This window comes from Gadus macrocephalus, chromosome 14 (genome assembly GCF_031168955.1).
Source record: "Gadus macrocephalus chromosome 14, ASM3116895v1".
In the NCBI taxonomy this organism is placed as follows: domain Eukaryota; kingdom Metazoa; phylum Chordata; class Actinopteri; order Gadiformes; family Gadidae; genus Gadus; species Gadus macrocephalus.
In genome coordinates, this window is record NC_082395.1 from 13,680,745 (window position 1) to 13,704,865 (window position 24,121).

The 24,121-nt window shown below is 48.8% G+C and overlaps 1 protein-coding gene across 12 annotated transcripts in view; it reads right to left on the reverse strand.

Moving 5' to 3' along the window:
* The window catches only part of herc1 (HECT and RLD domain containing E3 ubiquitin protein ligase family member 1), a 65,821-nt gene that overhangs the window by 11,180 nt on the left and 30,520 nt on the right, over positions 1 to 24,121 (reverse strand). For 8 of the 12 annotated variants that reach the window (XM_060071606.1, XM_060071605.1, XM_060071602.1 and 5 more), the window contains 37 exons: positions 23,943 to 24,098; positions 23,743 to 23,849; positions 23,366 to 23,476; positions 23,099 to 23,269; positions 22,535 to 22,774; positions 21,758 to 21,841; positions 20,901 to 21,454; positions 19,463 to 20,147; positions 18,710 to 18,986; positions 18,145 to 18,355; positions 17,793 to 17,959; positions 17,530 to 17,643; positions 16,936 to 17,143; positions 15,739 to 15,860; positions 14,175 to 14,401; positions 13,577 to 13,845; positions 13,199 to 13,251; positions 12,888 to 13,088; positions 12,327 to 12,501; positions 11,841 to 12,108; positions 11,179 to 11,392; positions 9,831 to 10,090; positions 9,443 to 9,570; positions 9,138 to 9,274; positions 7,814 to 8,014; positions 7,594 to 7,724; positions 6,618 to 6,835; positions 5,493 to 5,613; positions 5,137 to 5,283; positions 4,510 to 4,611; positions 4,145 to 4,318; positions 3,372 to 3,674; positions 2,834 to 2,899; positions 2,525 to 2,650; positions 1,648 to 1,786; positions 1,287 to 1,468; positions 45 to 200 (listed from right to left, as the gene is read on the reverse strand). In XM_060071606.1, the coding sequence (XP_059927589.1) occupies positions 45 to 200; positions 1,287 to 1,468; positions 1,648 to 1,786; positions 2,525 to 2,650; positions 2,834 to 2,899; positions 3,372 to 3,674; positions 4,145 to 4,318; positions 4,510 to 4,611; positions 5,137 to 5,283; positions 5,493 to 5,613; positions 6,618 to 6,835; positions 7,594 to 7,724; positions 7,814 to 8,014; positions 9,138 to 9,274; positions 9,443 to 9,570; positions 9,831 to 10,090; positions 11,179 to 11,392; positions 11,841 to 12,108; positions 12,327 to 12,501; positions 12,888 to 13,088; positions 13,199 to 13,251; positions 13,577 to 13,845; positions 14,175 to 14,401; positions 15,739 to 15,860; positions 16,936 to 17,143; positions 17,530 to 17,643; positions 17,793 to 17,959; positions 18,145 to 18,355; positions 18,710 to 18,986; positions 19,463 to 20,147; positions 20,901 to 21,454; positions 21,758 to 21,841; positions 22,535 to 22,774; positions 23,099 to 23,269; positions 23,366 to 23,476; positions 23,743 to 23,849; positions 23,943 to 24,098 (7,205 nt within the window). The remainder of the gene's footprint in view (positions 1 to 44; positions 201 to 1,286; positions 1,469 to 1,647; positions 1,787 to 2,524; positions 2,651 to 2,833; positions 2,900 to 3,371; positions 3,675 to 4,144; positions 4,319 to 4,509; positions 4,612 to 5,136; positions 5,284 to 5,492; positions 5,614 to 6,617; positions 6,836 to 7,593; positions 7,725 to 7,813; positions 8,015 to 9,137; positions 9,275 to 9,442; positions 9,571 to 9,830; positions 10,091 to 11,178; positions 11,393 to 11,840; positions 12,109 to 12,326; positions 12,502 to 12,887; positions 13,089 to 13,198; positions 13,252 to 13,576; positions 13,846 to 14,174; positions 14,402 to 15,738; positions 15,861 to 16,935; positions 17,144 to 17,529; positions 17,644 to 17,792; positions 17,960 to 18,144; positions 18,356 to 18,709; positions 18,987 to 19,462; positions 20,148 to 20,900; positions 21,455 to 21,757; positions 21,842 to 22,534; positions 22,775 to 23,098; positions 23,270 to 23,365; positions 23,477 to 23,742; positions 23,850 to 23,942; positions 24,099 to 24,121) is intronic. The other 4 variants (XM_060071609.1, XM_060071608.1, XM_060071607.1 and 1 more) reach the window with 4 other exon arrangements.

The following is a 24,121-nucleotide window of genomic DNA, read 5'->3' on the forward strand; positions in this document are numbered from 1 at the left end:
CCGCTGGTGAAGTGTTTCAACTTGTAATTGTGAACGTGACTTACCTGTCCAACCTGGTAGCCTTCCAGAGCAGACACCTTCTCCGGAAGCTTCTTATTGGACGTGTTGCCAAGTCCCAGTCTGCCGTAGTCACCGTTGCCAAAGGAGAACATCTTCCCATCAGCGGTCACCACAGCAGAGTGCTTGAACCCGCAGGACATCTGAGAGTAGAGGCCAGACCAAAAGCATGATGGGAAATGAAAGGCAAATAAATGTTGCTTTTGGTAACTTTACCAAAAGCAACACCTTGGTCACAGTACTACTGTACAAACTGTATATACTGTAGTCTTGCTACTTTATACACACATTATATGAAACCGAATGCATTCAGTTTGTGTCTGACCTTAAGTAAAAAAAAAGGTTCTGAAAACATCATAGCCTGCCTATTGACGTCGACTGCCCTCTGGTGGACAAAATATATACAACTTAGGTTTTATACCATATAGGTCTTACTGAAGGCATTAAATGGTCCAAATATTATTATAAATATTTGAATATATTCGAATACTAATATTAATAAACAAACAAACTTCGAATATGATTTTTGGGCAAAAGTCAAAGCCCTAATGTATACCATAGTGTTATAGCGCCCATGCTTATCTATACCAACCATATTACCATCATACCGATGATGCAAATATACACCAATCATGTGGCTGTTATTGTGACCATGCTAATGTAGGCCGCCCAAGCTAGTGTCATAGAGACCAATGTAATGTTTACTGCCCAGCTAATAACCATGCTTATGTATACCAATGATACTCGTTTCATAGAGACCATGCTGTTGTTATAGCGCCCATGCTAGCGTTACAGCGTCCGTGCTAAAGTATACCGCCCATGCTAGTGCTATGCAATTATACCAATTTATACCGCCCGTGCTCCCATATACTGTCACATGCCAATGTATACCGCCAATGCTTAGATATGTCCAATGCTAACATATCCAATGCTAACATACACTGTCCAACGCTAACGTATACCGCCAATGCTTGGATATGTCCAATGCTAACATATCCAATGCTAACATACACTGTCCAACGCTAACGTATACCGCCAATGCTAACATACACTGTCCAACGCTAACGTATACCGCCAATGCTAACATACACTGTCCAACGCTAACGTATACCGCCAATGCTAACATACACTGTCCAACGCTAACGTATACCGCCAATGCTAACACACATAAACCTGTGATGGCGTGTGCAGCCGCCGCCGACACACGGACCCCGCTGGAGCACACTGACCTGCACCACCTCCTCTCCTTGCAGGGCCTCTATCTGTCTCGGCCGACGCTGGCGGTCACTGTTGCCGTGGCCCAGCTTCCCGTAGTCCCCGTCACCCCAGCTGAACACCTCTCCGCTCTCCGTTAGCGCCATGGAGTGACCGTCGCTGCCGCACGACGTCACCAGCTGGGTCACCACAAAGCCTTCGGGGTACAGGGTGGTGCGTCACATATTGTAGCGTTCACGGAGACACTCATCAACTGAAATCCTCTGTAATTGCCGGGTTATTACCCACACATTGAACACACGTGGCAAATGGAGAACACTAAAACACAGCCTTGCACCGAGGACATGGAAGCAAAGCGCGCTGTAATAGTAGTACCTTGCAGGGCAGAGACGACGGTGAGAACGTGCAGGTCGTCCGAGTTGCCCTGGCCCAGGCGGCCGTAGCTTCCCTCCCCGCAGGCCAGCACGGTTCCGTTGGGCTGGATGACGAACGTGCAGTTCTGACCACACACCACCTGCAGGAAGATGGAGCCAGCAAAGGGTAGTACTGGATAGTTTACCATTATTATGGTAATCACGACACCACTGTTTCTACCTTTCATTTAAGCAATATTACACAAGCAAGCAAGCATCACTGAGGTGGCAATAATGATGGAAGAGTGTCCGTTTCTGTCAGCTGTACATCAGCTTCCTTGGAAAAATGGCATCTGACTAATACCCGGATCTCCCTTTGTTTGCGTAAGACGGCCAACTGATTTCTAGAGATTATGGGATTTCCCAAACTGAATACATACCACACATGTAAACATCAATGTTTTATCTTCCATTGGAAGATTTTGACACCACGTCTGCAAATTTCAAATGCATTTTTAAGCTAGAAGTTTTATGGTTCAACTCAAAGGCGGAGTAATATTCATAGGGATGAGGCATGTTTCCTTTCAGTACGCCTAGGTTAGCTGCTCATTTAAATATTATATTTAGAATTGTTATGCTTTATTCATTTAGACACAGAGAGATAGACAGGAAGGTATGGGCGAGAGAGGGGCACGGGCAACCACGCTGCCCAGTCGGACCTACCCGAGGTATAATTGTCATTCTACAGTGTCAGTAGACAGTCAATAGACCGTTGGATGGCTTGTTGCCATTCTGAAAGACTTCATTCACACAGACGCGTCATGTCACTGGGCATGAGGTGAAGCACTGTGTGGAGGAGGCTGTGGCCGGCAGCTGGCCGAGCAAGGGGGGGTCATTACCTGTTGGGCCTGGGAGAAGGAGGGAGCTGTAATTGGCACCAGGATGTTCCTGCCAGCCTCTGCCAGCTGGCCGTGTCTCCCGGCACCCCACAGATAGACGTCACACTTGCCTCCAAGATGCCAGTCCTGCCAATACACGCAGGCACAACCAAACAATACGAGAGGGAAGCAAACTTAGTCAAAATAACTATCCTTGCAACCACCGGGCTAGAAATCAAACAGTTCTGCAATTTAATTTTTCATAGTTTAACCTAGCCAGACATTAAATATTAAATCAAACAGAAAAGAAATAGGAAAGTAGGTAGTTACCTCTGGTCTGAAAGTGGCCCAGGACATGATCTGTTCATCCAATCCCGAGGCCCACTTGCTGTTATCCTAGAAACAAACAAAAGGGAAACCACTCACTACACAACTGCAGGGGGAGAGCATTTAGATTTGAAACGTACGCAAGTATTTGCAAGTGCTTCCCTTTCATTATTTTCTTATGCACTTGACTTTTATGTCAGTCTCCATATGTGTAGGGGAACTTTTAGATCAAGAGGTCTACACAAAAATAGGAATAGCGAGTTGGATTACAGAGGAGTACGGCAGAAATGGTTCATACTGCCAAACTAAGTTATTCTTACCTAATAACTCGTCTTGATAAAGAATGTATAGTTTGTATTCAGCATTAAATATCCACGACACAAGAGAAGGAAAATTGTGATACTCATTGTTTAGGCTTTGAGAACATATCTTGGCAGATATGAAAATGACTACCCCGTCCAGTATCCCGTCCAGATATTGACGTAACGATTGACTCCTCTGCTCTACATCTGAACCATTAACATTAAACACACACACTCACCATGAGCAGGGCCATCTCGTCTCTGGGCACGGGCTCCATGTCGGGCACACTGAAGGACTCGGGGAAGGTGGCGCCGCGGGCCAGGGCCTCGGCCGCCTTCACGGTGGTGGAGAAGCAGTCTAGCCACGCCCAGTCGCTGGCACACCACACAGCCGTGCCCGACTCAGGGGTCGCACAGTGGCGGAGGTGGGGCGCCACTGGGGGCTGGCACAGCAGCTGATCCAGGTGGAGGCCCACGGCCAGGGAGGCCAGGCACTGCATGTAGGGGCTATGGACCAGCTGCTCCCCGCAAACCACGTGGGGCTGGGAGAGGATAGGGAAAATATTAATGAACCTGTATTAACCTGGTAAGAATAAAACCTTTAATAGGTGGGAAGGAACCCATGTCGGCAATGGCATGCTGGCAACGGAAAGCTAGAAATACACACACTTATTTTCTTGAGGATCTGCTAGAGTGGACCGGACAAGAAACATCTTTAAAGGTTATCTTAGATTGACTTGGCTGGCCAGACTGTCTCTGGCTGTTTACAAGCTGAAAACTCATGATCCGTGGAAGAAATCGCCCTGATTTACCACACAGCTGTGGGGCCACTCTAGTGGCATCCGCTTTTACTCATTTATCGTTTGAGTTAATTTGTCAGTGAACTGATCCTGAGGTTATGATGAGATTGTGGTTCTTTCATACTCAACCTACTGCCAATCTGCACAGTACAGCGACTCATAAGAACACTATTGGGGAACACCTACAATGTACAGTATGGATATGGCAGTACCTTCTCGTAGGCGTACTGTTCCTGCAGCATGATGGGCAGCCTCTCCAGGAAGGCCCTCATGCAGGGGGCCATGTTGAGGCCGACCACCCCCTGTCTCCTCATGGCGGAGCGGCACGTGGCCAGCACATGGTTAGAGGCCATGAACTCTGGGGAGCAGTTCACTACCAGCACATCCTGGAGGAAACACACACGAATCAGATGGGCCGCTAAATGTTATCCATGTTGATAGGAGAAAAGAATAACGCAAACACAAGCTGTAGTCATGCATTCATACTTCTTCTGATCATTCACAACTGTAACGTTTGGTTACCATTCAATTTGTGCTGTGATTACTGATACTGGCCGAGTCAAGGGGCACTACGTACCTTCGACCTATTGGAGCAGACGGCCACGCCCACATCTGGGATCCAGACAATGTTCTGAATGGCACCCGATCCGGCAACAACAGTCTGAAGCACTGATCCGTTCTATTGAAGATTGAGTTAACCTCAGAATCACTTTCTTCCTGTAGAAATACCTCCGCTTGGGTCCAACAGTCTAAGTGTTTTGGTCTTTTTTTTAATAAAATATATATAGCCAGGGAAATTCTCTGTTAAACACAAGAAGTCTGCTACTTGAGGTTAAAAGTGCCTTTACAGAGTAGTGTTTTTCTATTGCCAGGGCACCCTTGCTAGAGTGAGTGGGATCTTGGATGGAGCAACATCCGACCACGAACTTACTCCTGTGGAACCCAATGGGTCATTTTTTGAAAGTCTGAAAATACCACAGCATGTCCAGAGCTCCATGCAGAGTGTAGCCTTTTCTTAATTAAAACACCTTAGTATAGCATTTATGTGTGTATACCATTCTGTAGGTGTCGGTCCGTGTGTGTGTGTGTGTGTGTGTGTGTGCGAGTGTCTTTGAGTGTGTGTCTGTGAGTGTGTGTCTGTGAGTGTGTGTCTGTGAGTGTGTGTCTGAGTCTGAGTCTGAGTGTGTGTGTGTGTGTGTCCTACCCTCAAGGACCAGATGTTCATCAGCCCCCCCACTCCTCCAGAGGCCAGGGCCAGGCCGTCAGGACTGAAGGCCACCGTCCTCACGGGTGTGATGTGTCCCTTCAGCTGGAAAACACAGTGGGCGCCCCGCCCTGACCGCCGCCAATACTGCACACACACACACACACACACACACACACACACACACACACACACACACATTACTGTGCTATGTATACAAGTATTATATTACAAAGATGCATTGTGTTTGATGTCATCCTTTCAAACTTCTCTTGGTAGTCAATGTGGTGGTCATTGTTGAGAACAAAGGATAAATGTGGTAAAAACACAACACATTTGATTGACTTTTCAAGTACCTTAAACTTCGGTTTTTGCTCATTCTCCCAGCATCCCTCTGATCCGGAGGAACAGGAGTCTGGGAAGTCAGACGGGTTTTGGGGAACTGTCCAAACTAAGACAAGGCCATTCTGACAGCACCTGAAAGACACGCAAGCACACAGAAGCAGAGACAGGTTTGAAATGGATTTTCTCCTAGGATTCCTCCCGCTGGAAATACCACAAACACTTTACACCTAAAAGGTAAGACATTCAGTCTGCACTGCTTAAATGTGTTGTGTGACTGTATGACAGCTTTAGATAGACCCTGTTCGGATTAAGTCTGCTATTCGAGATGTGTGTTCCAGAAGGAACAGGTGCGGTAGTAGTACAGTAGTAGTACAGGGGTTGACACTAAGGTTTCAAAAGCACTTGCCCATAAGCCAAGTGGTCATGTTCGACGGTCCCGAATGACATATTCACTTGCCCAAATTAAAATCAGAATCGTGCCAGGCCCCTGGCCAGGTTTTGGGGGGCTCAGAGAACTCATCCTAGCTCAGGCTGAAGCTTAATGTTAGCTTCGACACATGTACGTGTTTAAAAAATAACAAAGTCCACTGTTGCAATCTATTAAAGCCATCGCCCAGTTATATGTAGACCTGCATGCTTTTATCTGGATTTTATGCAGATAAATCAAATATCTGACGAATGACAATCAAAGAGTTTCCGTTGCCCTTTAGAACGGTGTGATTGGAAAATGTTACATCCATGCCCGTTGAAATCCAAGTAACAACATGCAGGTGGTTTTTCGTGATGAAGATTATTCTGTCTTATACTGTCTTTAAGTACAATTAAGGTAAGGTAGGCATGCACAATTCTGTTGAATCAGAGAAATATTACACAAAGTGAAATTATGTAACTTCCTATTACCATTTGATTGATAACTTGGTCAACTTCTCTGCAAATAGGCTTCTGTTTAATCTGTTTTATACATCTCCATGGATGTAAAGGAGCACACTGGCATTCTATAGGCAAAGTATTATGTATGGCCCAAAATCCATTATTTATTTGTGCCGGACCAATATCCAGACATTACCGGCTACTGGCGTCTCTTGTGTGTTACGTCTATCATCCTAACTACCCCCCTTCTGCAGTGGAGCACCTACGTGGCTAGCATGCTGCGAGGCTTGGGAGCTCGTCCAGGCAGGCTACACCAGGCCACGCTGTTCACCACAGAGGGGTGGCTGAGGCTCTGCAGGCAGTACCAGCCAGAGCGTGAGCCTGACTCAGAGTCTGGGCTGGCCCACAGCTTCACAGTCTCTTCTTTGGCACAGGTCAGCAGCATCCGACCACTGGCATCCCACTTCATGCTGGTGATGGACTCCTGGAAACACACCGATTTAGTCCTCGCATAGACACTCAACCACCACTGCCTTGGTGAACATTCGATCTCATACCGTAGCAGCACCACATTGTCTGCAGGGTAGACTTATGCCGCTTTTCCACTGCATGGTACCAGCTCGACTCGACTCAGCTCGCATTTTTTGCGTTTCCACCGCGAAAACATAGTATCTGGTACCTGAAGTGGCTGCTTTTTTTAGTACCGCCTCGCTCTAGGTTCCAAGCGAGCTGAGCCGATGCTAAAAGGTGACGTCGGCAGACGGCCGGCCACTGATCGGCCAGAGAGTGTGACGAAGTCACGAGAGCGACATGGCAACCATGCTGGTAACAGCCATAGCAGCGCCGCAGCCAACATATTCCACTTCTTCAAGTTCTTCAACATGCCAGCTAATAATAGTAATGTTTTCGATGTCCTCCATTGTTGTTATGTGGGTTCTGTCCATGTGTGGGTTGCGTAGGTGTTGTTTGCGTCGCGTACAAAAATACGTCACGGCCCTTTCGCGCAGCCGACCCCGCCCACGTCCAGGAGGTACTATTTGCGGTGGAAAACGACCCGTGCTGCTACCGTGTCGAGTCGTGTCGAGTCGAGTCGAGTCGAGTCGAGTCGAGTCGAGTCGAGTCGAGCTACATGTGCAGTGGAAAAGCGGCATTATACAGGACGTAGCAAATTTGCACTGGTATCATTGACACCGAGGTCGGCGATAGATAAGCGGCTTTTGATATTTTGTCACGTTTCTTTACCTTATGTGCGTCAATCACCACGATGGCTCCCTTTTCCAAGGGCTCTTTGGATCCGATGAGCAACTTTCCATCAGCATAGCCCACAGCAAACGGCTTGTCCTCACTGAACCACGCTATCTGCATCACGGCCACTAATGTGAACCATAGAGTCAGCATCAGTCGTGAAACCCCACTGGAATGAGGGCTTCAACTGGACGGTCACTCATTGAATTGTGCTCACCGTCTTTCCTGCAGCAGTGGCCCAGCTCCGTGCGCTGCATGGTGGAAGCGTCCAGCACCTCGATGAGCCCCAAGGAGCCATCCATGCGGCCCACCAGCAGCAGGTCCTTGGGCTCACCGCACCACAGAGAGACGGCCTCGCCCTCAGGCCAGGCCAGGGCGGATACCCAGTGGGGCTGGACGTCCAAGATGCCCTTACCACCTGATAGGAGGGGGGGGGGGAGCCTTGTCAGTCAGCGCAGGGTTCTGGATTGGCCAAATATTTTGACAGGGAGAAGGGATCTGTGCGGCAAAAAAGGAGCGGTACGTGCGATGGAAGTGTAATTTGTAACAAATAAGTGAGTGAAATGTTCTGTGAAATATATGCTATGATTGACTGGGCGCCTGCCTCTGTGCGATACAATTTCGATTTTAGACTGGTCCCGGCAAATCTCTGACCAATTGGGGCATCTTGTCCCTGATTGGTTCAGGGAAGGAGAGGGAGGAGTGAAGGAGGGAAGGAGGGAGGGAGGGTGCACTGAGAGAGAGGGAGGGTTTATTTAAGGGTGTTGATTTTCAAAACGTTGCTCTCTTCTGCCTCTCTCTTTATTTCCAACTTTACCTACAGCACATTTAATCTTTACTGAACAATAGCGTACAGCATGGGTTGACGCCATGACAGGGTTGAACCTGCTGTTGACCCACCCAAGGTCTAGAATAAGGGCTGCTGATCATTGACACGCGAGAGGGAGGAGACTCTCACCACTAAGAAGTAGAATCAGTAGAAAATGTGTCTGTGAAGGCTAATGAAAGCGTGCTTGCAGACTCGTATCATGGAGGCCTGTGAGCCAAGTCAATGGATAGATGGTGGAATCTACAGGCTCAGGCTCTGCTACGAGGGTTGAAAGCAGCTGATGACTGGACCACATTGTGGCCTGTGAGCCATTCAATCGTTAATTCATTCATTTTAATGGCAGCAATGCAGTTTGCATGCAATCCCATTTAAACACTCTGGAGTCCAACATAAACCTTCCACAAAATGGAACCAACAAAAAAACATATTTTGAGGGATTTGAAATGTGTTAATTAAAAGTCTAATTTCAATGTACTGTAAACGCCGCGTTCACACTACGCGCGTCCGTTGAAGGATCCCATTGGCTTTGCATGGGGCGCTCTCGAAGTGCATAGTGGGTCCGTCCGTTCTGATCAGATCGCGTTATGCAAATACTCTACCGTAACGCTCCTTGAACACTGTACAACGAAAATCACCTTTTTGATACAGTCTGGGAAAACAAATGAATATGTTGAAAAGCCAGGAGGAAACAACGGAGAGAAGGGGTGTTTACCGTTGACCTGCCAGATATTGACCATTTTCTCCATGGCAGAGGCCAGGTATTTGCCGTTTAGGCTCCAGGCCAGCGAGGCCAAGCAGTGTTCACCAGGAGAGCCCAGGGAATTCAACCCCTCCTCTGAAGAGCTGTCACTGACCCAACAGGCACAGCGGGGAGAAGACACCACACACAAGAGCAAAACATTCACAGCACATGGGTGAACATGGACATGTAGCTGGAAAGCTGATACAGAAAAGGCTGCTAAGGGTGTGTGTGTGTGTGTGTGTGTGTTTATAGGGGATTATCCTATTGGGCCTTACGTCTTGTTGAAGACGCAGGTCTGCTGCAGGGTGTACTGGTTCTTGGTTACATTCCACAGCCTAGCCGTCCCATCACTGCCGCTCGTGGCTAAAAGTCCTTTGGTACTGCACCAGCCTAATGTAATGACCTGAGCACAAAGGGCACACACATGTATATATATACATACATACATACAGGCATATATAAATATACACACGCACACACATATATATATATATATATATATTATTATTTTCAGCAATGGCATATTTCCTTTTTGGCTGAAGCAACATTTTCAAGTGAATGAACCCGTAAAACATTCAGTAGTCATCTGATGATTAGCCCCTCAATAGACATTTTGAGGACGTTTCAGTAACCAAGTCCATTCGAGGATGGCCCGTGACCTACCCGACTCTGATGGGCCTCCAGCTTCACCATGGGACACTTGCGCAGATCCCCCGCCATGTCGGCCAGGGTCAGGGGCTGGGCGTGACAGTTGTCGCGGTCGTGCGCGGCCAGCGTGCGCACCAGCTGCTGCGCCGCCCACTGGCGGTGCTGGGAGGAGAGCCTGGAGGAGAGGCAGCACGCGGCCAGAGCGTTGGCCAGCTCCAGGGCTCCTACAGCAGGAGCATTGTACGAAGGATGGGCATATAAATGCGCAATTAAACCTGCTCAAACACAAGATGAAGAAGATGTCTGGTGAATGAGGGGAGGGAAAAGGACAAAGGAAATACAAAAGAAAACAAAAATCACGTACAAAAAATGGTTTGATTTAAATCGATTGCCAGCACGAAGCATGAACTGTTGTGGGTGTAAGTTCTTGGAATCAAAGAAATGCATACATTATAGATATCATAACATAAATAAACATTTCATATTTTGAATTGGACATGCTTTAATAAAATGATCCAATTTGTATGCATCAAAATGTATACATTTTACAATAATAAATGTGTTCAAGATTTGGCAAAAAATCTGACTTTGAAAAACGGTTTAAAGACTTTGCTTTACTCAAGCCAATCGCTACATTTATGTGTTTTCCATTTAGGTAAGATGTTGGGGTTCATCAAAATTGCAGCACTGTTTCACCTAAACACACCTGCAGTGGAGGACAAGCTGATATTGGGCTTAAGTTCAGGGCTCATGGACAATTTGGGAACCTACTCACAAAGGAAAGGATCCAAACATCAGGAGATGTGCTACTTCCTTGACGCCATTATTTGGCTCTACTTATTTAAACCAGTCAGCCTTTTCCCACATGAAGATTATCAAGTGCAAATACCATTCCCCCATGAGTGATGGTCATTTGGAAGCCTGCTTGAGACTAGCTACCAGCAGCTACTGTCCGGACTATGCAACCCTGGTTGACTCCATTCAGGCAAGTCATCAGAGTATGTCCTCAGTATGCAAATAAATATATCTTTAGCATTTTTACAATGTAGGTAGATTATTTTCACCTGGTCATTTTGAAAGAAGCTGCAAGCTGAAGAAGTGTGGGGACCATTGGTATAACACAAAGCTGTCTGGCGGATTTCATATACAACATCGCTCATTAGTGGTCATACACAACGGAACTAAAAAAGTATCCACCTCACACCCCCACCTCTTTCCTAAATCTCTGTCCATTTTTTTTTTTAAATTCACATAATGTTTGAATTTCATCTGAATCAGTGTGCTCACTGGCTGTTTTAAAAAAAATAAAATGATAGTGATGATGAATGTTGATGACAATGCAGCCTTCTACCTCTCCACAAACCTCTTTTCTCAATGTCTGTCTTGTCGTACGCGGGCCTAAGTCGGGCCCCTTTGTCCGCCAACAGGGCCACCAGCGCCTGGGTCACCACGAAGTTGGGCGACGTGACCAGCTTGTTCTCTTCTGCCACGCCCCGCAGGAAGCTAGGCAGGAACTTCCGCTGAATGGGGTCGTCAACGGTGGTCAGGTTCATGCCTGTGGCAGCAGAGATCAGGTTCTGGGTAGAGGAAGTCAAATCGGAGTCTTTATTGAAATCCATTTTACATACTCAACGCTCTGTGCCCCATATAGTTCATGACTTAAGCTGTCTCCATTGTGTAATGTTGTCTGAAAATTTAGTGTACAAATCTGGTTCCCAACGTAGTGCACTACTTAACACCCATATTGCACCTTATACCTGATGCTGATATTTCCGCAATTTTTTTATATATATCCCATGATGCATAACTTTTTTTAATTGAGCGATAACAGGGTGACATCCAACAGGTGTTGGCTTGTTAGTGCGCCCAATAAACGTGACGTTTATTGGTCAGTGGATTTTCCAGCACATCCTACTGTGTGTGTGAGCCAACTCAAACATCGCCAAGATAAGATCACCTAACCCCAGCAAATTAACATTTCTGCTGTGCCCTCACTATCATACTATCCAGTTACTACAACTCTACCTGAGTGCAGAGTTGCACCAGCAACTTCGCCGCATTAGGGCTGTTGGAGGCCAGGCAGCCCACAGCGGTGCTGAGGTAGGCCAGGCAGGAGATGGGCTTGCTGGCCTTGCTCGCCCCACGAGGCCTTTCTGCGGGGCCCGAGCCCGTGGGGGGGCTGGTGGACAGGCCGGCGCGCCCCGCCGCCGCGAGACACATGAGCCTCACCAGCGTTCTAATGTCGGTCAAACCCAGCGACTCCAGGCCCGCCGCCAGACTGCAGCTCGAGCCACTGTGTGCCGCGGGGGAGCAGAGGTCAGACGAAGTGGGTTAGGGCGACACGTGACAACATTCGGACATCCTCCATAGCAGAATTTGGTGCGATCACGTTTTTTGTTAATGTGATAATGGGAGTGGACTAGCTCAGAGCGGGGTTTGGTTTTCCTTTAACAAGGCCTAGGGCCTCAGCGACGCTGAGCACAGGTTGAGGGCCAGCCGGAGGATGTGTACCTGACGGAGAGCAGCGACAGGGCCCTCATGACCATGGTGCGGGCCAGCAGGACCTGTGCTGCGGCCGTCACCCGACGCAGGGCCATGACCCGGTCGTGGGGGCTCTGGATGGCCGCCGCCTGCTCCCCCAGAGTCACCCGACCGGAGGAGCTCTTCTCTACAGAGCCTTGACATCCTGACGCGCACACACACACACACACACACACACACACACACACACACACACACACACACACACACACACACACACACACACACACGGCAAGATGCAATTTAAAAATATTACCAAGTAATATTAATATATATTAAGTAATCTTATCAATAAGTACACTTTTTGGCTGTGTTTTGGCTGTGCAGTAAACATATATAAATACATTTCCCAGCATAGATTTAATTGACCGAAGCAAATGTTATTACTTAAAATAAATTATCTATGATTTCAAATATATTCCATTGAACTAAATATTGACACTAATTAGATTAAGACCAAACTGTCAAAGAATCTTGTCGAAAGGACGTTTATGCAGTGCAGAAGACATATCAGACCTCAGCGGCCCTCACCAATTTGCAGCAGTGTCTCTTCCATGCTGTTGGTGGCCGTCACCATGGCAACGGAGGCTCCCAGTGGGTCGCTGTCGGGGAACTGGACAGCCTCCGGGACAAGGCGTCGCTCGCCGAGACCCAGGGGGCCGGCCAGCATCTCAAACTCCTCCTCCCCGGTCAGCTTCTCGTCTTCGTCCACGTCCAGCATGTCCCAGTCCTCTGAGCCAACCCCAGGGCCAAAGAGAGCATTAGTACATTGTTTGAAACGTACACACATTTGATGACAAACTAGTAATCTTCCTGCATGGGTTGAACATCATCCGCCTCACCTTCATAGACGCTGTCCTGTTTTCCCAAGAGGTCGGGAGCCTGACCTTTGTATCTGACAAAGAAATAGTCGTATTACTCGTAACCATAACCTGATATGGAATTACAATCACGTCATCCCCAGGAGTGTTTACTGGCATGCATTGGTCAGTGAAAAAAAACAAAGAACGTTCAGAACCAGGTTAAGATTCGGTAACAGGTCAACACTGGGCCAAAATCTAAAGGGCTTGTAAGCGGTTCTGTATTTTGAAGAAGCCTGCGTGTCTGTGGACTAGTCTACGAGTCTCGAACACATTTTTGGAGCCAATATACAGAGTATGAGATATAGAACAACAGGTTTAAATCCTGCTGTAACAGCATCTCTTCTCCGAGGTAGCTACCTCTCCACGGACGGCACCTTGGCCTTGCTCTTGGCGGCCAGGTACTTCTCCCTGCAGCCGCCGCACAGTAGGTAGTAGGGGTTGCCGCTGCCGCACTCGCCCCCGAACCAGCCGTCCACGTAGGAGCCGTTGCTACGGTACCCCTGCCGGTTGGCGCTGCGGCCACAGCCCGGGTGGCTCTTCTTCATGTGCTGGTTGAAGTTGGCCACGCTGGCCTCGCATAGCTCACACACCACCACCTCATCTCGCTCCTCCGTCTCACACACGTGCTGCACGTAGGGGCACACACACACACACAAGGCATTGCAACAGGATGAGACACAATCACAAGTTGAAATGAAGGACACAGACAAGGGTTAAAGCAACACATGCTTAATCCTAAAGGCCTGGGTGAGTAGGGTGAAGGAGGAGAGTATATCGCTTAAATACTATGTCTCCCATGATGCAGTTCAATTTAGAAGCTTCAGCAAGTCAGTGTGTGAGAGTGAGAGAGAGAGAGAGAGATATGTCTTCTTTGCGTGCATTTATCATTTTAGAAGCAGGGTGTGTCAGTGGCATGTGGCAGTAGTACTAGGCCGTAGCATAGAAACACACACACCCATGTTGGCCAGTCCAATACCTCTGGGATCCACATTCCCAGAATGTCTGTGTCACTGGCCAAGTCCTGGCCGAACATGGCCTCCATCGTCTCCTCGTCCAGGTCCATCTCCAGCTCCTCATCCAGGCTGAAGTCATATAGGGCGCCAGGGTCCTGCTGCTGCTGCAGGGCAGACACCTCGCGCCGCGACTGGCTCTGGTGGGCCTGAACCGAGCGGTACAGACCGGCTGGGAAGAGACACAGACAGAGACAGCCAGAGATAAAGAGATCCAGAGTGCTTAAAAAGACTCTGACTCTGTGACAAAGGACATCTCCCAGACACCAAAAATCAGGGAAACGTCATCCATTTTACAGTATGCTAATTATTACGTGACACGAGCCGTTATCAGGCCAGCAGCTCAGTTCAAGGAAGTGAAAAACAATGTGAGGTTGATAATGAGGGTTGTAAAGATGCATCAGACCAAAACATAAGGGACGGTGCAAATCCATACAAAGTCAATGCAAAGATGCTTTTAGAGGTGAATTTCTGGCCAGAAAAACCTGCGGCGCGATTGATGAATGGCACAGGGCGAACAACCCGGTTTGCACGAATTTTACCCGCGAACAACCTTGCTCCCACATATTTTCGCGTGAATCTAACTGCGAGAACACTTTGCTCGAGTTTTAATATTTGAACTTTTCCGCAAGACACTTGGCGGTGAGAGCCAATCAGCGTTCACTCCCTGAAGTCCAGATTGAACCGCAACATGGAGGGGAAAGTGATGTTGTTGGTGTTTGCGGACTTCCGGAGCTTTGTAGTTATATTATTTAATATATTATAATATATTATACAACGGGGGACCTAAATCCAGCGATCTGATTGGTTCCCGAATGTTGTATAATGAGCGTATACATAACTGCTATGACGCTCGATAATTTTGTGAAAGTTTACATATCACTCCGCGCCTGGAAGTAGAAACAGTTACAAAGTAAAACATATGTTGGATGATGGAGAGGGTGTAAATGTTGTTACTCCGGGAGTGAGCAAGGCGATGGAGAGACTAACGAAAGCTTAGGCACACGGCGAATGAACTGCTCCATAGGATAAATTGCCGGCGAACCGCTCTATCGGAGCCTTCTCTCGGGGGGACGCTAAAGTGTGTTGCATAGCGACCGTCGATGCATAGCGGCAGCCAGGAGGGACTACTTTTTTGTATTCTTTAATAAAACGGCTACTTTGACTTTCTTGGTTTCTTTTTAAATGTATTGTGTCTATGACTTTCGTTTCGCCATAACAGTAACCGTTGTATAAAAGCAATAGATCAAATTGCTTAAATATATAATGTATAAATATTTACATAAAATCAGGGCCAAAAGTTGTGCGTGCCTCCGGATGATATAATGACTCCTAAGCGACGGAGTTGGGTTCTCCGACGTCTCTGATACTTCCACAACAAGTAAAGACTCGTAGTGTTGGTTATCTCGGCCATGGTTGAGAATGAATTGGTGGAAAGAAACTTTGGAGTTCACAAGAGTAAGCCCCTTCTCCTAACGGCACGGTGAGAGTGTGTCACTGGGGTCTCACCAGCTCGAGCGAGCAGGGTGCGTGCGGCCAGGTCGAAGCGGTGCTTCCTGCTGACAGCAGAGCGCCCCCTGGTGGGAGGGCCGCTGGAGGCCGACGCACTCTCCTGCTCCAGGACATCGGGACTGCAAGAGAGAAAAAACATCATTTTTTAATGATGAGCTTTTTTCGCAGCTCATAATTAAAGAGATGCTGTTGGAAAGATTAAAGTGTATTTGAATGTCTTTTTTTATAGAAATACTGTGACACTGCGAGGAACAACCTCACTAATCCGAGACCCTACTAGTGTTGTTAAGAATATAAATTCTTCGATAAATCCAAAATCATTCTATGGAGTTTCAATACACAAATACCTGTTGCGCTTTCTCGTTCTCTTCTCTCCGACAGCGATTTAACACACGCATCGCTACAGCGCAAACATAGCCATGCCTCCTCTCACTCACTCGCAGTGCTATTGCAGATTACCAAGACACCAAGTATGATGCAGCATTACCATACATGGAAAATCCAGATTGTTCTACATAGATAAATCCCAGAAATTGAATGTCGACCGGCATCCCTAGTGTTTAGCGCTCTGCACAGCCACCCCAGACGGTCAGCAGGGAATACGTCTAAATGCAAGTACGTCATTATTTGACACTTTAGTATGGTTAAACATGACTCATTATAACAACGTTTATAGGTCAAAAAAGTCAAAAAAGCATAATAGGTACTCTTTAACAATAATTTGTTTGGAGAGGGTTTCTCAGGAAATAGGCCAATTTCCATCAATCAGAATAGATGTCCATCATTTGTAGTTTGTGGCCGAAATGTGCATCTGCGAGTGTATGGCTTGGTGTCATTAACTATACTGTCAATTTTGCATTGGATTTATTGATCTATTGAGATTATGACTGACCCTACCTCTAGTAAAACATATAAAATCTACTTTCCATTCATTGTCATCAAACATCGACGACGGTACTCATCAGATGTTGTGCTATGGCGCTACCACCTGAGGACACTCTGTAATAGATACAATTAAATCTTCCCCCTATTCTCTTTCGTTCATGTACATTAAGTCGAAAGCCCTAGCCCACACCCTTGTGTACACATAACCGAGACAGGGGAGATATAAATGTGGGCCAATGTCTTCCAAGCCGCAACGTGGATCCACGCCAGCCTGGGGCACACGGGACCCTGGGTTCATCTGGAGCCTACCTCTCGCTGAAGCCCTCCTCCAGCTCGCTGGGGTCCGCGGTGGACATGTCCCCGGGGGAGCACAGGTAGGGGGTCCTGTCCAGGGACTTGCCGGTGGCTCCGCCGCCGCCGGTGGAGCGCTGCCCGTCCTCCTCCTCCGTGCCGGGGTTCTCGATCATCCACATGGCCAGCACCGTGATGTTCTGGGCGTCCGCCTCGCCGCGGGCCCCTGGGGGACAGCAGCAGCAGGGCCTTTGGTTATCACTACAGCACCGGGGTGACACTGAGGCTGGCCGTCGGGTTAGGCTCCACATTGCTTGTTGACCAAAGGGCGTTAGCCACATGACGTTAAAGAGCTGTACGTTTTGATAGTTTAATGGTTTCTGTAGTACAAAGTGCAGTTAACTGCACAAAACACAGGCAAACAGAATAAAGAAAACCTATGAAGAGCAGTAGATGTGCTTGCAGTAGCAAGCACATTAATAAATAATGTAATACAATGGACCTGGAAGGAACTGAAACTACATGAGCAGACAATACTGCATTCAGTCTGTGGTTCTAATTATGGACTCTGCTGTGATTGACATCCAAGAGGTTCTCCAGACAGAGACTGACCAGTAGCTTCCAGAGCCTTGGTGATCTGTTTCAGGGAGAAGCCCATCTCCAACAGGGGCACGATGGCCGGTGGAGGGGGGGAGGTTGACAGTCGACTGCTGGGGTCCGAGAGAGCTGGGAAATACGAGTCACTGGTATGAATATAATAACATACTTGAGTGAGTGAGTGAGTGAGTGAGTGAGTGAGTGAGTGAGTGAGTGAGTGAGTGAGTGAGTGAGTGAGTGGGTGAGTGGGTGAGTTAGAGTCTGTGTGTGCCGCTTACAGGTACCGGTCCTGTTCTGGTTCCTAGAGGGCTGTGTGTCAGGAGAGGTGAGGCTCTGCCTGCGACAGACCTCATCTGATGGGGAGGTGGGTAGAGAGGAGACGGGGGGGATCTGAGCACAGCGGTTGGGGAGAACGGTGGTAGTTGGATAACTGGAAAACATTTGCCTGTAAAGGGAACATAAAGTCGACATGAGAGCCTGTCTTTGAAACCGAAACGGGAAATGTCTGTATCTCTAAGTGATGCTAGATATTTACCGTCTTAATCTTACGCTGAGACAGGAGAAAGGTGGAGGCAATAGAGCGAAATATGTTTAGAAATTAGAAATGGGATTGGGCCTTGGTGCTCTGACCTGAGGAGGCTGAGGGGCATGACGCCCGGGGACTCGGTGGTCGGGGCGGTCTCCGTGTCGGTGACGGGCGTGGTGGCCGTGGTGGTGTCCTCCAGAGAGGAGCTCATGAAGGAGGTGGTGCTGGAGGCCGAGGGGCTGGTGGTCACCGGGGTCTGGGCCAGCGGGTCCCCCTCAGTACCTTCCCCCTCCCCCTCCGGCTCGGGCCGCACCCCTAAGCAGGACCAAACGACAGTGAGCCAATAGAAACATGCTTTGGTTTCATCCGTTTATCACCGGGATCGGTCATCAGAAAAACTGATTCACCCCCAGCTTAACCCTTAAGGAGGGAGAAAGAGGGTCATATTGGAAGAAAAGAGAATGATGCGATGACAACACATTAAGTAAGCAAGCAAGCAAGCAGGTAGGCATTTTAAGAGGACATTTCAGTGCGCTTTACAGGGCAACAAGAAATACAGAATAAACAACACATACGTCAAACATTGTGCGATGGTTAAGTCCCTGCTAGCCCCACTCCACTCCATGAGATGTACAGCCTGAATCCGGCCGGTGTCTTCGCGCTGCTCACCTCCGCCCTTGGCCTTGGCTCCGCTGGGCTCCTCCAGCAGCCCGCCGACCACCAGCTTGTAGACCATGGCCTGGGCGCGCTCCAGGTCCCCCAGGCCCAGGGCCCTCTTGATGGGCGACCGCATCACCGCGCGCTTCACCATGTGTCGCATGAGGTACTGCAGCGCCGCACGCATCTCCACCTCCTCCTGGCACACGGGGGACGTGGCGGTCGCAGCGGGGCCGGAGTTAGAGTTGAGGTCGGCGTTGTGCCGGCTGGCCGCAGCCTCTGGTAGCACCTTAACGAGGGAAGAAGGGCAATGAGCGCTAGCTATCTCTATATCTCTATGTATATATATATATGACGTCCATCGTTATGAAAGCCATGATTAAATTCAAGGGTGGCGTAAAACTAGGGCTGCATATTCAACACAAATATAATTGTATCCTCTGCAATTAGTTAAATCATGCAAAGTTGCATAAAACAAACTGCTGAAAAGAAAAAAAAGTAACTATTCATCATGTAATTTCCATGAAAAACTATCATAAAACATTACAACACAGCAAAATAGTGCACTAACGAATGATGAATGCAATGCTTTTAAGGGTGCAAGATCTGTCCCTGTGCAATCTGAGTAATCACTACCGCTAAATATATGAAGCAATGATTGATCACAGTCACAATATTGGGCAGCCCAAATCAAATTATAATGGTTGTCCTGACTGCGTGCCCTGCGTTGCACTTTGACGGTGCATCCTCGTGTTGGTCGTGTACCTTGGGTATGAGCAGCAGCTCTGCATACTTGCTGCAGCTGAGCAAGGAGCTCAGGGTCTTCATGGCCCCCAGGTAGAGATAGGACAACTGCACCGCGTGCATTTCAGACTGCGCCGAGAGCGAGGCGTCGTGGCCACGTCCACCGTGCTCATGGACCCTTCTCCTGATGCCCTCCCCGCCGGGGGGCTGGTGAGGCGACCCGGGAGCCAGGACGCTCTCGCTGGCCACCGGCCCGCCGGCCTGCTGGGGCTGCTGTGGAGACCCCGTGGCGTAAAGAGAGATGTCGTTGTCTGACAGGGAGTTGGGCGCGGCGTGCGTCTTCACCTCGTCCAGGCTGTGGGAGACCCGCAGGTCCGATGCAGGCACAGCGACCAAGGGGGCAGGGTCCTTGGCAGAGTCGGCCCGCTGCTGCTGCTGCTGCTGCTGCTGCTGCTGCTCGGCCTCGGGCCGGTCGTCGCTACCCGCCGACTCATGGCCCGCCGACGCGGCGCTGCGGTGCCTCTTTTCATGGCGCCGCAGGCCCAGCTTGGCGGTGGCGGCGTCCTCCTGGACGCTAGTGAGGTAGGTGATGTCGAGAAGCAACGCGGCGGTCAGGCCGCGGAAGCGCGCCACGTCGAAGGGCATCGGCTCGCAGGGCTCCAGGTTGTACAGCGGAGTGTCACTAGGCGACCAGAAAGTTGGGAAGCTTTAATAAAAGGTGGCGAGGAGGCGCAAAGGTGACGACAAGGAAAGAAGGAAGGAGAAAAACAAAGTGAGGGAGAGGGCAGGATAGAAGAAGAGCATGCGTGGCTAACGCACATCAAGAAGACGCCATGGTGGATGCAAAGGTCATGCGTGCAAAAGAGGATGGTCAGAAATGGTTGCTCCACACTGGATCAATGAAAAGTTATGGTTGATTGATGCAAGGGAAAATTATGAGATAGAATATCCATTAGAAAGCCACGAAGTAGAGAGGCAACGTAACATGGCAAGCAAAGTATCAAAAACCAATTTCAACATAGTAGATATTCCATGTAAAATTCCAGAGCACGTGGCAACCAGTGATAAAAATGTGGCTTTGTTTCTTATTTATGTATATTTATTAAGATCAAATATGCAATGTTGAATAAAAGTGTGTTGTTAACACAGTTAACAGCTGTGGGTTAAACAGAAGTAAAAAATGTAGTGGTAAGCTGCTTGGTCAGTGTTGAACGAATGACTGGTTATTATGTTGCACAGCGGTTACAACAACTCTCTATGGCGACAGCATCGATGGTCATGCTTCAAAGAACGGCATGCTCATGAGCATGCTCATAAAGCGACCTTGAGTGTGAGGAAGGCGCTTTATAAAATCCATTTGTTATTATGCTCTTTGTGAAAAAAGGTCCATCAAAAAGAGCTTAGTAAGAAAAAACGGATCGGTACACAAGGACCACAAGCGGCGGCCCCCCAACGGTACCTGATGGTGATCTCCGCCTCGTCCCACTGCACCTTGGCCGAGGTGCTGCCCTCCTTCACCACGCCCAGCAGGGTGGCGTGCCGTCCCGTCTGCTTGTGCACGCAGCGGCCCCCGACGCGCAGGCCGCCGTCGGTGCCGCCGATCACCGCCAGCACGGGCCACACCTCGGTGCACAGCGTCCGCAGGTGCTGCTCCGAGAGCTCCCCGAGGCGGCCCTGCCGGCCCCGCTCCTCCTGGCGGGCGGCGGCGGCGGCGGCGGCGGCGGCGTCCTGGCTCTCCCTCTGGGCGTCGTGCTCCTCGCGGCTCTGCACCGAGCGGCTCTTCTTCAGCCTCTGGCCCCCGCCGGTCGCCGACTCCCGGAAGCAGGCCTTGATGGTGTGGAGGCGCTCCACCATGATCTTGTTGATGCGGTGTGTCCAGTGGTCCGAGCGGTGCAGGATGCGGATGAGCTGCGTGGTGGCCTCGGCCAGCACCGTGGCCACGGGGCTGCAGACCGGGTCGCCCGGCAGCAGGTCCCGGGGCGTGCCGCGCATCTGCATGTCGCAGATCTTCACCTGGACACACGGGTGGGAGCGTTGGGGTTCAGACGGGGGACATATTAGGAGGCAGGCAGGCAGACAAACCGAAAACCAAGAGGTTCGGACGCTCGTTCAAGATGTATACGCAGGGGTTGAGAGATGTAAAATTACAATAGGCAACCTACCACTTTGTTCACTTTCTTATTACAATACTTGGGCAAACACAATTTGTCGTCGTAGCATGACGACTACACTATTAAATCCTGAGATGAATATTACGCTTGGACAGATATTAAATTTTGTTCAATGTTAATTAGTGTAAACCCCAGGGTGTCTTACCTTCTCCCCTGGATTACTGCTGTAGAACATAACACAGGGGTAGAGCTCAGTGGCGTCAACATCCTCAAAGGCCAACTTGGGTTCCTACGGAGAGTCGTTGGGTCAACGCAGTAGATATTTGTTATCGACAGTGACTACGGGTTGCACTAGGGATGTCACAATACCAGACACTTCGTAGTCGATACCAATACCAGTGAAATTCCACGGTTCTCGATACCCAAATCAATACCACAGTAAAAAACAAAAACAGAGCAATAAATCCCATGTACTTCAACATACACTCATTTATTAAAAACATTACAAAAAACAGTGGCACTGGAATGTAGCCTTCAAGTAATGAATAAAAATAAACCACTATAACATCACAAAAAAAGAACAGTGGAAAAATATATAAAGTGCAAACTGAGGCATTATTCCTTCTTCTTTTTAACATGGATAGTAAATAAAATAGAAGTAAAAGACTTGTAAAATAAAAACTCCATCAAAAAACCCATTGATTTCTGTTGGAAGACTGGATTACTTGTTGACGGTAAATGGAAAGGGGGGCTGGTTGTAGTCTTTTCGCTCGGTTCTAGCCCTACGGTTGAGAGGGAGAACCGAGCGAGTTGGAAGGAGGGGGGAGGATATCTTTAAGATCCCAATTATAATCACAACTACAACAAACAAAAGACCGATCTTGTATCTCAGAAAATGACAACCTTAATATAATGTGCATGCCATTGGTGAATTGACCGTCATTCAGTCCCCTCCCTCTCCCAGTCTTTCTCTCCCTCTTACCTCGCCGTTCTTGCCGAAGGAGATTGTGCGGGCCTCCATGTCCAGCACGCAGGTGATGAAGTCCCCCTGCGTGAAGCTGCTGAGGGTGAGCGTCTGTTCGCTGTTGTGGTAGAGGTTGCCACTGTAGGCGCGGTACAGCCACATGTCCGAGGTTGTGCGGTGGTTGAAGTCGTGCACGGGCCAGCGGGAAACGCCGACGCATGTGCCCTCGTTGCCCCGGTTCTCCTTCACGATGTAAAACTTTTAAAAAAATCCAAGAAGAAAAGGCTGTAGTGTGTTGTATTGGTTTATGAGTCAAATGGAGGGCCTACTGGCTGGATGTAGTACCTTCAACACGGTATAGTACAGTCCTTAAGGACATTAAGATATCTTGTATACAGTGTTGATTCAGACAATATTCCCAAACCCTTACTAAAAACCTCAGGAATAAATACATATGCGACGAAGACGATTCCTCTTATAATCTTCCAAACTAAACTTCAGAATATCATTTTCAACTGTATTTATCATTCAAGCCAGATCTATTTACAAGCTTCATATTTGGCTGTAGCGGTGGCAGCATACCTTCCATTGATAGCATCCAGAGGAGATCCCTGTGGAGGCCAGACCGTAGCCTTTGCCCCCGCTGCCGTGGGTCAGCCCCTGGCTGTTCTCCACCACACAACACTGGGCCTTCTCTGGGTCAAAGGACACTTCCTGGATGGGCAGGTTCTCGTCCTCCTCCTCAGCGTCACCCTATAGGTCAATCCATCCATCAGTCACTCAACTGGCCGCCAAATGGTATTGGATGTAGGTTGGAGGAAAAGAAGGTATGGTTGGTTGGAAGCGTACCTGGAGCTTGAGCTCCTGCACACTCTCTTTGACCTGGATGGTGTGCTTGGCCCGGGCCACGGGGGCCTCCCACATGCAGTCGGACAGCAGGGAGAACAGACGCTCCACCACCTGGAACGCAACGCAGGACGAGGTTGATTACCCATATGAAAATCGAATTTGCCATCGGGCAACATAAAGTTGCAAGGGTATAGTCTTATGTGAAAGTGTGTATGGTATTAAAGCTGTACTCTCGGCACAGTTCTGTAGGTAGTTTCAAAGCAGGACAGACTCTGGCGTGTCTGGGAGATAGGCCACAGTGGTTTGAACCATGGAATTTAGAACCGAGTTGTCTTCAACAACTTCTTGTTTGTAGCTCGAAGCAGGTCGAACAGTACCTGAGTGATTTGGTCATCCTCTACATTGGCCTCGCAGGCAGGCAATACGGCCTCCAAGACATGGAGGGCAAGGAGTCGAGTTCTCAAGTTCCCCACAAGAGGGACTCCTGAGAAAGGAAAGGGAGAATCAAGGGAGATATTATTGTGAGATTCATTGAAAGTTATGGATTCATTCTTTGTGCTATGCGAGTGAACCGCACCTGAGCAGCATTTCTGGGCTGCGATATTAAGCAAGACTTCTGTCCATTTGGGGGAGGCCATCTTGGCCTGGATGGCCTGGGAAGAAACCACTCTCCTGAGGAAGACCAGGAAGTCTCCTAGGTGCAGCTCGGCCGTGTGCTGCTTCCGAAGCAGAGCTTAAATAAAGAGGGGGAAATCA